This window comes from Bacillus rossius, chromosome 16, assembly GCF_032445375.1.
Source record: "Bacillus rossius redtenbacheri isolate Brsri chromosome 16, Brsri_v3, whole genome shotgun sequence".
Classification (NCBI taxonomy): Eukaryota; Metazoa; Arthropoda; class Insecta; order Phasmatodea; family Bacillidae; genus Bacillus; species Bacillus rossius.
In genome coordinates this window covers 11,753,163-11,768,341 of record NC_086343.1, presented here as the reverse complement: position 1 = coordinate 11,768,341, position 15,179 = coordinate 11,753,163, and the positions used below count along the sequence as shown (strand labels likewise).

General features: G+C 38.2%; 1 protein-coding gene across 1 annotated transcript in view; it reads left to right on the top strand.

The window, feature by feature from the left end:
- The window catches only part of LOC134540309 (protein patched), a 118,692-nt gene that overhangs the window by 60,484 nt on the left and 43,029 nt on the right, over positions 1-15,179 (top strand). Inside the window, exons 3-6 of the mRNA XM_063382969.1 lie at positions 11,862-12,051; positions 13,436-13,505; positions 13,613-13,710; positions 14,871-14,985. Coding sequence (XP_063239039.1) covers positions 11,862-12,051; positions 13,436-13,505; positions 13,613-13,710; positions 14,871-14,985 — 473 coding nt within the window. The remainder of the gene's footprint in view (positions 1-11,861; positions 12,052-13,435; positions 13,506-13,612; positions 13,711-14,870; positions 14,986-15,179) is intronic.

Here is a 15,179-nt window from a genome sequence, read left to right as displayed (position 1 = left end):
CTCTGGCAAGTAGGTACTGAAAGACTGGCTCACTTTTTTTTTTTTTTTTGCCGCGCTGCTTTTTTGCTTGTACCGTGGAACTATCGTTCCTTACCATTGGCGTGACGACCGTCGATTCGTTTTCGGGGTAACAGAAACTTTTTTTGAAACATCAGAAAGATATCATCGATTGCAGTAAGTCCGATGTTCTTGAATGAAAACTTTGTAAGACACATTATTTTTCTTAAAAGGTAATCCTAATAAAAATGCTGTAATATATTGGAATTATTTTTTTTTGCCAAAAACATATCCGATGGTATTTCCAGAGTTAAAATATGCATTTAGCTTCAATATATGCCTATAATATGTACTATGTATATATAAAGGGCGTCAATGTACCGATATTTGTATTTTTTTAAAACTTCGAATAAATCAAATCAAAACATCAACCATCGCAACACACTTATGGAGCAAACACAGAGATTTAAGTTAAGCGAAGGTTAATAATCATTTGTTTTCCGGGATTATTCGTTGCCCGAGTAGCAGGCTCTGGACCAGGCGCTAAGGTAATAGAAAAAAATTAACTTAGTTGCCTTCAAACACAGACATAGCATCTTGGAACATCTACTTAGCATGATCGCGTCGTGGCTTACCTAGTGGCATGAATCTGTGTGTGAATTTGCGTGTTGCTGGTTTTATTGTATTGAGAATGTGTAATGTTTTATGCATTCTTTAATAACAGAAGGTGCACGGCTATAGTTGATTTAGTGTAATTTGAAATTTATGGAAAATGGTGAAAATATTTTACACAAAATATGTTGAAATTAGTTTTTATCTGGGTTTTTGTAATGTACGACCCTTGTTTTTGAACATTTAACTATAGCTTTACTTTTTTTTATCGTAACTCTGTTTTGTTATGTCAGAATGTTAATGTGTGTGAGATCTCTGCCTTAACGGAAGACCAAAATTTTCAATGTTAAAACGGTCGCGATGCAGACTTGTTGCTGGCGGTGTACCCCTGTGGTGGGTTTGAAGGGGGAGGGGGGAGAAGGGGAGAGGGACCACCCAAGGCGCGTGGCGGTGGTCCGTGGCCAACAATGGCGAGATGAGGCAACGTCGCATCTCCCCCTCCCCTACCTCCCTTATTTCCACCCTTCCCCTCCCTCCGCCTCTCCCAGTCCCTAGCACATCCCGAAAAGGGGGGTAGTGGTCCCTCAAGGAAGGTAGGTAGGTTTGTTTGGCGAGTGGGAAAAAAAAGGGGGGGGGGGGGGAATAGAGGGAATATGCAGGTTTGAAAAGAAAAAAAAAACGCACCGGCCGAACCTGCGTAAACGCGGCGGCAATGTAAATCACGCGCGCGTTTGAAACGGAAGTCCGCATGGGGCGGAAATGTGTAACGACCACGGTTCTGCCGTATGTGAAAAAAAAACAAATTTCACATTGACAAAGCTTTAAAGTACTTTATTGTATTAACTGTTCAATTAATTTTAACAAGGTGGACAGTATTTTAATAAAAAAAAAAATCCTTGTCGAAAATCAGTTCAAGTCTTTATTTCGCTTTATCGGAGCCGTTTCATTATATAGTTTAAAATTTTGCTCTGCAAATTGAATGATTCGATAGTCGACGTCCCTTCACTGCTTACGACGGTTAAAAAATTTGCTTCCACTTAGTATTAAAACCATGCTTGTTCAAACATTAATTATGCCCCACTTTGATTACTGCGATGTCCTCTTTCCTGATCTAACAGATAAACTAGCTAAGCGACTACAGAAGCTCCAAAACTGCTGCGTAAGATACATTTTTAACCTTAAATTACGTGATCATCTAACCCAATACTACCAGCAGTTAAAATGGCTCACTCTCGCACAAAGACGCAAAATGCACATACTTATCCTTGCTTATAAGGTGCTGCAGCAGGTATCACCTCATTATATGTCAGCCGGTATTAATTACCTACATAGTTACCATAGCCATGACACGCGATCCACACGCAACCCAATGCTATCTATCCCAGTGCACTCATCCAAATGTCTGTCGGGATCTTTTGCAACCGTGAGTAGCAGGCTCTGGAATAAATTAGACCAAGCGACAAGGCAAACAAAAAATCTAGCATCCTTTAAGTACAGGCTGAAAAAACATCTTTGTAACAACTGCTTACCATGACCACTTCACTGCTACCCTACTGCTTGATTCTGTGTGTGAATGTGCGAGTGACTGGTTTTAATGTAGTAGCACCTAATGTTTTTTTTCTTTTTTTTTCGGTTTTGATACTTTTTGCTGTATGTTTAATTACTTTCCTTTTTATGTATGTCTATGCTTAGTTTTTAATTACTTTATAATTAGTTATGGTTGAATCTTTTGTAATAGTTAATATTTGAACATTAAGTTAAAATTTTAATTTGTTCTCTTAATATTTAGTCTATATCATGCTTAGTTTTTAATATTCAAATCTTTGATGTAATTGCAGAAAAGTGGTTAACTTCGCCACCAATAAAGACGATAAACAAACAAACAAACAAACAAACAAACGTAGCTGCTCCTGCAGAGAATTCTAGCGGCGGGTGCGGAAACTACGCGTGAATGTAGTTGAAAACATAATTTGCGTATATTTATCACGCTCGGCATTATTTTGAAGAATTACACGTTAAATTTCGTGTCTTAGTTTCGTATTATAAGTGTATTTGCAACATGAAAACACATGAATATGCTCGTTAACGAGTTTTGATGTTGCACATCTCAGGCGAGGACTGAAAGACTGGCTCACACTTTTATTTTCCCTCACGAATCGCAAAACTTAAGCAATTAGGAGGAATGCATTCCTTGTAAATTTTAGTCTACCATTGAGAACAAAGTAAAGGGTGAAAAAAAATAATACTATCACCAAGCCATGTTCCTTATTGCCTGAAATGCCTTTTGACGTGTGTTTAACATGCGACGAACAATTTGAATAATGATTACAGAACCACACCGGTTTAATTTGAATGTGTAATGTGTATAGCTAACTTTCTTTTTTATTATTGTAAGAAATTAAATATATTTTTCATGTTCATTATCTATGCTTGTTTATACACTGTAGATCTTTTTGGACTTGAGTTTTTTTTTAGTAATTAGGTTAAATAAGTATGATTATGTAAGAAGATTTTCTGAAGTTGGCTAAATGTTTGCGCGTAAGAGACGTCCAAAAACCTTAAATTAACATAGTCTTTAAAAAAGTTAAAATAAAAAATACAAAATTTCTATCGTATCGGGATCATGCGGGCATTCTTAGACAGGGAACGGTGGAATTGGTCCGAATTTTAGCAGTCTTATATCAGTCAAGGTTAGGCCCACTTGTTTCAGTGGCCAGCGTGTCTGGCTAGGGTACCAAGGGGTCCCGGGTTCGATTCCCGGCCGGGGAGGGGCTTTATCAAACTTGCTCCTTTGCATTTTGATCCCGCAGAAGGCTATGGAAAACCACTGCGGAATCATCCTGTCACCACCGTGCCGCCATTGAATATATATAATGTATAGAAGTCGCGAGCCCAGGTTAAATTTTCTGCCCGGTTTCTTAGAAGAATTGTTGTAGTTCCAAGCTCCGCCGCTGCGATCGCTTTCATCGCAGGGTATCGGCTGTATACGCCCCTGGCGGTATTTGGCAGAACTAGGTTAACCAGCCCAGTCGTGACATCATCCTTCACCCCCCCCCCCCCTCGAAAATCCCAGACCAACGATTCAAATTACCCGGCAGGTCTTATCAACATCGTTAGGCGACCTTGAAGAGGAGCTTCCCTTACCGTCGTTTGAGAATGATGAAATCCCAAAAGAAGCTAGCCACGGAAATCACTGAATGATGGGATTCTGTACCCGAGTGAAGTGAAAATTAGCTATTAAAACTTTGTATTGGGCCAATAGTCAGTGTTACGTTCAAAATATGGTTTTATTTTAAAAGTAAAATACTTATTTAAACTATATTTCGCGTTTGTACAAATTTACTTTTAGATATTGGCAAGGAAAATCAACATACCTTAAACAACCTTCTCTTATTCAACGTTATCTATTAAGTAGTAAAAGGGGTAGATATTATTTTTAAAAATAAAAAAAATGTAACCCACTAAATCAGTATTGGCAAGATATATATAAATTCAATATTAAAATACGCACATTAAAATTTTTTGTAATTAACTTTTTTCGGTAATAAAAATTCAGGATGATTTTGGTTTAATTGGTTTACGTATATTGCTATATTTTCTAAATCGCATAGAAAAGGGAAAACAGTGCATCAGTGAAAATTCAAAAATTTAGTTTAAGTAATACTAGCCATACCAAAAGATCAATATGCGAGATAAGAAATTTGGTAACTGCTCTACATTTCAAATAAAAATGCACTGGTTTCATGAATACTGAAATGTATGCGTAATAAGGCATATTATGTTATTATACTAAACATGACTATAACTAAAAAAATTACAGTAATTTAAAACGATGGCAGTCTTAACATACAATAAGTGCGCGAGTCTTAGTTTATTTTTTAATTGGCTTCTTCGTCAGATGGAAAAGAGTTAAGATTTCATCAAGGAAAAATATATTCTCAAAGTCACTAAACCGGGAGATAGAAAATAAGGTAGGTACTTAATTTTAAATAAAAGTTAAAATAGACTTACGCTAAACCAATTAAAAATAAGTCATAAAAATATTTTTATTTATTAAATATGTTCTATACTTGACAGTTCTTTATGTATAATTCTTCAAAAATCTTTGAAATGTAATACATATTTTCTTAAAATGGTAGAATATCAGCAATACCCGGAAATTACGTGAGCAAAGCCACGGGTAATTAGATACACTTTTATTATAAAATAAAAACAATTATGCATTTGTAGTTCACGAATGTGATATTTTGTTTATTGCTTCACAACATTCATTTGCCAGTCTCAAATTTCATTGTACCACTTGTCAGAAATGTCACCAAAAATGAGAGATAGATTTTTTTGAGGAATTTCAATTACGAGGAAACCTTTCGCAAGACTTTTTTCTTCGCAGTAGTCACTGGGACACCATTAATTTAAATCCACTAAGATAATAAAATTGTATGTATAATGATTTGTTTTTGTATATTTATATAACTTTCCAACCAATTTTTAATGATTTTCATGTGAATAAAAACTTGTAAAGCAATTTAATTAACTGTGTCATAATACTTCTGATTAGATGGAAATACAAACTTTTCATCAGTAATATACGATGATAAAAATATTTATTATTGCAAAATAATATTCACTGTTCAAATGCAAATTTAAATAGATTATTCATACATGTTTCCTGCTAATTAATGGTTTAAAATAATAATTTTTTAATATAAAATCATTTTTCTCTTGTGTTAAAATGGGTTGCTAAAATGAGGAATTATAAATATGTCACTTACTAAGTCCGTGCACAGATTTACACAAAACAGCAATGTAAATAATCTTTTTTGGTAGTTTCTAATTTTGTGCCCTGGATAACATGAATTTGGTTTAATTCATACCAAAGTGAATTTTTTGAACAACTTAAATTGATGTCATAAATAAATATTTATTTTATATTAAAAATCCACAAACAGTTTTTAAAATATAATATTTATCACGCCAGATGGAATAATAAACAAAACAAAAAATAGCTCTTGTATGTTGTCTGTTTAAAGAATTGTATTATATTTCATGGTAATAATATTTACCTTTCGGTTATTAAAAGAAAATATATTTGTATTCAAAATACTTGCGCATCGTTTTTACGAGCATAAAGGCCGGGATACATTCGCAATAGCACGCAAACAGCACACAGATAGCACACACGCACAGAGATAGCACAGAGCTTGATGCTACATTCACGCACAACACAACACAAAATAATACCGGAAGCATTCAAAAAAGTTTTTTAAATGTAAAACTCCCGTTCACAATTTTGGTCACTGAAGTTGGCATACGTGACGTTTGTTTAGATTCGTGTGTTGTTATTGTGGTACGGTTTTCGTTAAACCCAGAAATATTTTAAATATTTCAAAGTTTACGTACAAAACACAATGAGCATTCAAAATTATATATATCACTGTTTATTTCAAATCCGGCTTCTTTAACACATTCAGACACAGACTTCCAAGCATTTAATTTAGCTTCTTCATTTTTGTATCCTGCGGATCCCCTGTCATACAAAATATTTTTACTTTCTATTACAGCTATCAAAAAGCTATCAAATGTGCCTTCCATTTTTATGTTATCGCGTGTTTGAAAACAATAACAAACTACTCAAGTCAAGAGCACCAATACTTTCGTGACAATTGTTCTTTTATAAGCCCACTCGAGTAGTACTTAAACTGTTTGCTGATTGGCTACCACCATGGTCGCGCACAGAAAATAACCTAAAAGTTAAAAGTTGATGAACTTTCTGTGCGCCGATCCTGTGCTATTTTTCTGTGCGCGTGCTATTTGCCAATGTGGCAGCTCATATCTAATAGTGTATGTTGAACTTCTGTGCGTCTGTGCTGTTTGCTTGCTATTGCGAATGTAGCCCGGGCTTAACTTGTGTATCTAACCTCAAAGCAAGGAATATAAAGAGTGGGAACTCAATGCTATAACAAACACTCTTATTTTCTTTGGAGATCCGGGAAATGTGCGTTATTTATAAGCAAACTTAACATAGTAAATCGTTAACTTTTCAGATCTATGTTGGCAAAATTGATTTTTTTTTGTGGTCATTCGCTAATGGGAATATTAACCATATAACGTTTAAGATTATTTATTTTGAATAACGAAACAACCAAAACATTATGTAAAAATGCTTCATCTTATGTTAAAAAAATTATAAACTGCATAGCCACAAAGTATGACATCATACCATTAGTTTCTGTTACTAATAACAACACGTGCACGCGTTTGAACAGTCATCGCAGCCATAGTTGTTTCATAGCTACCAAAATCATTCAACGTTGTCAAGAATTATTCCAAATTATGTTTTGCCATTTTACTCAATGCGCCACTCCGTTAACACAACATTTTATAAATTCTGAACTACGAATGTCAGTGGGAATGTACACTATACTGTACATTCCAATCTGATACGCTTTAAGAAATTTCTGTAGTTTTCTTATTATTAAAACTTAATTTTTGATGTTGGCATCTTTTAACCGCACTTTTTTTTTTTTTTTTTTTTTTCGGTGGCCGTACTCCTCCAATTCAGTTGCGCCCGCCGGTATCTAAGCGCTCGGATTTCAACAAAAGGCACCGCCTCTCGATAGAGTGAAACAGAGAATTACGCGCACGACCTTGAAAAAACCGACGCTACAGCGCTCTGGCGTGGAAGCTGGTAACTACGAGTACCCTCTTGTGGAAAGAAGAGCTGTCTAGCGGCGGAGCTAACAACTACCTCAGTTTTGGATCCGAAAATTGGAATAATAAATCCTATCCCCTCGCGACTTCTATAAGTTATATATATTCAATGGTGCCGCTGACAGTGCTCACGACACCAAATAATGGATATAACTGCTCATATCAACAAGGCCTTAAAACTATTAAAAAAAAAGCATTAAAGCGCATACCAGGATGAATTTATCCTTTCCATCATTTTAATGCTTGAACTTTGTTTTTCTAACTTTTTTAACGGTCTTTCTGCTTTTTCTTATTTTAAATGCGATTGATTGAGTGGTCCATGTTATGGAGACATGAAAATTTACGCATTTGTATTGGATATGATACCGAGCTAAAAAAAAAATATATATATAGCGTGCATTTCGATACTGTCAATGTATCGTGTGTTACTTGACACCCCCTGAAGCATATCACAAACTTGAAGAAAAAGAAATTGACCCTAGTTCGAGTAACAATGTTGCAGTCAGCCAGTCAGCAAAATGACACTTCCCTCATTACGTACAGTAACGTAGATTCTATCTACCCCAGTGCTAGAAAATATCTGCAAATTTTACAGATTTATTCTCGTCACGCAACTGGTCGGACAAAAGAAAAAAATAATCACGAGCACATGCAGGGCGTAGTTACTACTCAAAGCTACCATTGTTTATCGTCTACAAACCTCCCCCCCCCTTTTTTTTTTCCAATCCTTCTCGAGATCGGATTCAACAGTATTAACATACTCAGTTTCAAGCCGATATGTAGCCTGAGCCATGCAAATAGTCTCAAATTTGACAACTCTCAAATGTATCATTAGTGGGAGAGGCGCAACTCTGTTGAATTCGCCGATGAGGAAAAAAAAAAGAGGGGGGGGGGGGAGTGGTTTTGGTATCTTGTGGCTCAAGAGTTTTACGCGTAGAGTTGTTAACCAACACGTCATCTCTGAATAGGGTTCTTGTATTGTACAATACTCATATTTCGGCCTACTTGCATGCAATAAGCAGAAAAATAAAAAAAATATACAGAAGGTTTTCCATAAGACATAGTTTTGACATCCAACCCGTTTCACAGACGCTTTTGCAAGCGCAAGTGAGGGCCTCCCCCCCCCCCCCTCCTATTGAGGGGCTTCTTAATTTCAAGGGGGGGGCGGGGGCGGGGGGTGCCACTGTAAACTGTCGTTCTGTCAACATTGTTTGTTAACAACTGACATGTGGTTTTCATTGTTCGTTAACAAAAATCACGTGATTGCTTTGCAAGTGACCGTTTGGGGAATGGGTACCCCACTGGTACTACTTTCGAGAACTTTCAGATTCGAGACAGATTACACTAGACAAACTATATCAAAGCCAGAGACTTTTCATTTTCGGACCGGGTTGGATATATATTTCGACATTTATTCTCCTTGTTAATCAGATAGATGATGAGCTATCTATATGGCCTTGACTTATTCTATCGCCTGTAAATAAGATTCACTTAAAAATCATTTTAGTTAAGTATTTCAGTACTCGCTAGTGATGTTTAACATCTAACTTCGGCAACGAGCAAATTCATGTGTTCTCATGTTGTAAATCCACTTGTTATAGGAAACTCGGTAACGAAATTTCACGTAGAAATCTTTAAAATAATGCCAAGTGGGATACATATACGCAAATAGTGTTTTCAACTACATTTTTTGATGCGAATCACACGTACATAGTTTCTGCATGCGCCACTAGAATTCGTTGTCGGAGCAGCTATGCAGACTATCGAATCATTCGATTTGGAGAGTGGAATTTTAAACTATATAATGAAACGGCTCCGATAAAAGCGAAGAATGACTCTGAAAAAAAATATCAAACCCCGGCTTCGGACCAATTTTCGACAAATTTTTTTTATTAAAAATACTGCCCATCTTGTTAAAATTCATTAAACAATCAATACTACAAAGTTTCCCATTGGCTTAGTGAATTTTGGTTCGCGCCATCTGCCACAGGTGGCAACAGCGTGGTTACACATTTCCCTTCCATTCACGAAATTACTCCCACCAAATTCCGCATACCTAGAGACCGGGAAATTTCACGGATTAATTTCGCGACTAGAATCCAAACTCGTTTACCTTCATTTGCTTCAGTGATCGGACCACAGTGTACCTGAAGGACACGAGTCAGTTGGGAAACCACCAACAAAAGAATTATCGGATCACGAACATCCCGGTCAATAGGCGTAACGAGTCAGTGACCACGGAGGATCGTGGAGTCTATATCCTGATAGTCATTGAAATCTCGAATTATTCCAGTCCCTACGTATACCGAGAGCCAAGATGTTGCACATAAAAAAAATTGGTTGTCTGTAAAGTCGGTTTACGGACGATAGTTTAACGTGACAACGTCATAACAAAACATTGATGAAATGATTGCATACTTTTATGAATAAAATTGAATCATTTTTATTGAATTATCACTATTTTGTATGGATACAAAGGAGTGAAATGAAATCTACAATTTAATTGATAAATTTACTTTTATTTGCACTCATTAATTCAAATATGTTTATTACTTTAACGAAGAGATTATTTTAACTATAACTTTTATACATGTTAGCTATTTAACTTCTTCCAATCTGTGTTATTCTGTTAAGGATAGGACGATGATAGGAAAAGTAGGAAACGAATGGGAGTGTTTCAAGTTTAATGTGCCTCGAAAAAGTCAAATCGATGGTTGTTCCAATCGAGTGGAAGAGAGATAGATGCGGCGCAAGCGTACAATGAGCGTAACGGGACAAAGCGTAACGGGACAATGTGCGTAACGGGACAATGAGTCATTCTTTTTCGTGCGTGCAGCCGGCGTTCATCGATTTATTAGACGTCACGTCAAAATACGTGAAAATAAAAGCGATAACCCAACGTGGTGAGTGCAACGGAGACTTAGTTTGTCTGCCTGAATAGTATATCATCAGTTCTTAGCGCGCACGGAACTAGGTCCCAACCTGCCCGGGCACACACACGGTGTGCAGACCTTCAGAAGAAACCGCGTGATTTGAAAACCACTCATGATATCCGAGTGGGGTCTGTTTACGAAAAGCATATGGCGAGGGCGAGGGCGAACGAGCAGTTCTGTTTCATATCTCGTTTTAAAACTTTTTTTTTTAGGACAGAAAAAAAATGGGCCAAACAAGTGTTTTCAGAGTAATTTGTAGACATGAAAAGGCCTAGTACAGATTCTTGAAACAATTCAAGGGACTTGCATTACACATGTTATCTTCATTCTCCGCCTATCTAATGTTGTGGTTGCTGTTGAAATCTCATAGCTGCCTTATGGACGAAAGGGAAGACTGCATGCCAGACCACAGGCCTTGCGCTTAGAGGCGAATTTGCGCTAGAAGCACCAGCGAGCGTCGCACCTACCCGCCCCACTAACACTTAATACACTCCCGACTGGGTGGGCCCATTAGTTAAATGAGAATTATATACGCGCGGCTAGACCGCAGTGTATAGTACACCCGGGGTTCGTGGAGATAGGCCCGTCTAGCGCGCACTCAACAGCCTCAAAAGACACCGCTAGAGGGCTCCAGTGCCTCATAGTAGCCAGCACGCGAGCGAGGCAGGCTTCCCCTACCATCTCTGTCCTTCTCTTTCGCTTTTTTCCCTCCCTTTCCCCCACTTCTACCATTTCCCCCCCCCCCCAACGAAGTCATCTTCAACCATAGGTGCTTGTGTACCGGCACCAACAAGATTTGATCAGCCGCCTCGCTCACGAGTGCGGTGGCTTCGTGAAGTTTTGACGAAGTGTAGATGGACGCGTACAAATAACGTAATTAAATGATTTTTTATATTTGACTGAATTTATACTGTATTTATGTAAATGTTTCAGTTACGCTAAAAAAAAAAAAAAAAGAAGCCAAAGGCAGATGAACAGCGCTGCTGGTTGTTGTTTCGTGCTCGCTTGTGTACTGGCACCAACAAGATTTGATCAGCCGCCTCGCGCACGAGTGCGGTGGCTTCGTGAAGTTTTGACAAGTGTTGATTGACGCGTACAAATAACGTAATTAAAATATTTTTTTTATATTTGACTGAATTTATACTGTATTTATGTAATTGTTTCAGTTGCGCTAAAAAAAAAAAAGAAAAAGAAAGACCACTTCGCTGCTACCCTACTGCTTGATTCTGTGTGTGAATGAGCGAGTGACTGGTTTTAATGTAGTAGCACCTAATGTTTTTTTTTCTCGGTTTTAATACTATTTGCTGTATGTTTAATTACTTTCCTTTTTATGTATGTCTATGCTTAGTTTTTAATTACTTTATAATTAGTTATGGTTGAATCTTTTGTAATAGTTAATATTTGAACATTAAGTTCAAATTTTAATTTGTTCTCTTAATATTTAGTCTATATCATGCTTAGTTTTTAATATTCAAATCTTTGATGTAATTGCAGAAAAGTGGTTAAGTGTAAGAGAAGGCGTACCGCCTTAACTTCGCCACCAATAAAGACAATAAATAAATAAATAAGCCAAAGGCAGATGGACAGCGCTGCTGGTTGTTGTTTCAGAGGGCGGCCGCCTGGAGCGCGAGCTGCGCTACACGCAGGCCGCGCTCGGCGAGGCCGACTCCAGCACGCACCAGCTGGTCATACAGACGTCGCGGGACGAGACCGCGTCGCTGCTGCACCCCGCCGCCTTGCTCGCGCACCTCGCCGTCGTGCGCGCGGCGGCCTCCGTCACCGTCCACCTCTTCGACATGTGAGTTCCCTCTCCCACTCCACCTGGAGACACGTGAGTTTCCCCTCCCCCTCCACCTGGAGACACGTGAGTTCCCCTCCCCTCCACCTGGAGACATGTGAGTTCCCCTCCCACTCCACCCCGACATGTGAGTTCCCCTCTCCCTCCCCCTGGATACATGTGAGTTCCCCTCCCGCTCCATCACGACACGTGTGTTCCCCTCCCCCTCCACCTAGACATGTGAGTTCCCCCTCCCACTCCACCCCGACATGTGGGTTCCCCTCCCCCTCCACCCCCTCGATTCTTGTGTGACGCATTCTGTGATTGCAGACCGGAATAATTCGTGGTGTGTCTTTTTTTTTTTTTACCTTCTATTGGTTAACAGATGAGAAACCCTCAACCAAAGAAGTGTCAGATCTTGTAGGGACTCGAAAAATCCGCGGATTCATTGACCTCTAGGATAGACTCCACATGCCTGGGTATGCTCGATTGAAAAAAAAGTTCCCTACCCCCCCTGTTCGTTGGCTGCTGACTCGTGCGACGTTTGAAATGGGTGTTTAGTCCGTGGTTCTATCCATTTTCGGTCAATGGTACCTTCGCCGATGTCGCACTTCCCTTCACTCGCGGAACTCCTCGCACTCGCAGGCTTCACGGAGGCCCTGCGTTGCTGCTTAAGTACCTGGGGCGCCCTTCTCGAACCGACGAGAGCGGCAGTGACGAGTCGCGACATCCCGAGCCGACACAACGAGAAAGGCGGTGTTTGTTCGCGCTACTCCTTTATCCTTTGAAATCGCCACGCGAGGTCAGCATGAACGAATCGGTTGACGGCATCAAACTTTGGAACTGTCATACTTCGCCGTGATTATACACCTTGCCATACCTACAGATTACTGACCTACTGGAGAGTTTTTTTTTAAAATATCTAGCTCAAAGATAAAAAAAAAAAGTTGACGTACAGAGTGTCCATAAATGAATTTCCCAGTTTCAATGGCATATTTTAAGAGTTTAAATTAAGACTTTTGACAGCAAATCATACATCGAATTGAAAGTAAACTAACTTAGTTTTTTTTAATGTTCAATATGTGCACTTTTAGTTAAACGGCATACATCCAACCTTAAGTCCAATTCTTCCCACACTTTGATAAAACAAGTCCGGAGTTAGTTATGTTTCTCTCAACTCTGGCAAATCATTAAGTAGCTGTGAACGTATACACGGTATTTTATAAAGCCTCGAAGGAAAAGATACCATGGCTTTATATATGGTGAACGCGGAGTCCAGCGATAAAGAGCTCTGTTGTCGGTAGTTTTTAATTTGGTGCTATGTGCAGTTAATAAATATATATTTTGTGTGTGAAATGTTTTCTGCCGAGAATGACACGTGTTTTTTTTCTTTTTCTTTTTTCAGAACTTGGAGACTGAAAGACATGTGTTACTCGCCCAGTATTCCGAATTTCGATGAACATTATATAGACCAAGTAAGTTAACATGACATGATCACTTTAGTGGAATGGTACTTACCTATATGTGAGTTAATTCATACACAGGAATGCATTTTTAACGGCTATGTTTCGTGTTTTTCCAGATATTTCAAGATATTATTCCTTGTGCCGTTATAACTCCGCTCGACTGTTTTTGGGAAGGATCTAAACTTTTGGGACCTGAATTTCCTGTACATATACCGTAAGTTACGCCATTTACATTTAATATTAGACACTGAGTGCAAGGAAAAGGTCGAAAAAAAAAACCCGTGTTTAGTAAAAAAAATCACGGAATTTGGTTTTCGTGGATACGATGTAATTAGTAAATTCATTAAGCAGTTTGGCTAGATTTCACAATACTGTGTTCAAGAAGCCACCTGTAATAATCATCTGCTGCCAAATAGTTTTAGGTATACCCCCAAATTCATTTGTGCCTGGTTTTCAGTAGCCTCATGAAAGAGACATAAATGTACACGTGTTCCAAAACTAATTTTACCCCAAATGAACAAAGGAAATTTGCGGATCTCCAACTTCTTACTTTTTATTTTTAGCCAAATTTGGTGCTTTCTTAAGGGGGAGAGATATAAACTTAAAGAGGTCATATTAGAGTCAGCAGTTTAAGGTCATAAAAATATCTTTGTCATTTAGTATTGAAAATTGGCCATTGTTAATGCAGATATAACACATTTATAGGTTTTCGGTAACCATGACAGTGTATATTGACAGTGTCATAAGAGTTGTGGTCATTGCTACGAATGAATTAAATACTAAAGTCAATGACTTAACACGGTAAACTATTTGATAGTCAATTCAGGCATTACAATAAATTACGAAGTATGATTTAAGAAAGCTAAATTTTGAAAATAGAAAATTGTTCTGGCTTGAGAACCGCATTTCCACTTCTATATCTTCCCCTTAAAGGTTGGTCTCACACACCATATTGATTTTTAGTTTTTTTTTTATTTTGTCACTAAATTTTATTAATGGCTATTTATAAAATTCTCACTAGCGTTTGTTGTTTCACCACAAATATTTTCAACAGATAACTAGCTATTTAGTGTAAAATCGTGGGTGTAAAAAGGCGCGCAAGTGATTATAATTACGAAGACTTGCGCACCTTTTTACGCCCATTATACGTCACTAAGTGAATATCCGTTGAAAATATCAGTGCCGAAACAACTAATGCAAGGGAGGTATCGTGCCAAAATTTTTAGAACTAGTCTTTAAAAAAAAAGTAACGAAAAAAAATAATTAAAAATGACGTGTGAAACCAAGGCTTTTTAACGAGTTGTTATGAAATGGATTGCTCGCTTTCAGTAGCGAGACTGAATGCACGTTTTTTGTTTTCCTCCCCTCCCCTAGCGCACTCGGCTCCAAAGTCAGGTGGACGAATCTAAGCCCGCTGCATCTGATCGAACAGATGAAGAGCTTGCACTTCTCGTTCCCGTTCGACACGCTTGAAGACTATATGAAGAGGGTGAGTTCGAGTACGCCATTTTTACTGTTGGAATACACGAGAGACCAGTGAACATTCTCATGGCAATAGTTAAAAAAAAAAAAAAAAAGCAAACGCACTGATAAAAATAATGTTCGCAGGCATTCACGGCCATTGTCTGAAGTAGCTTGTCTTCCGGGTTGTAGCCGTGGTCCCTGATGATGGCAACTGCAATG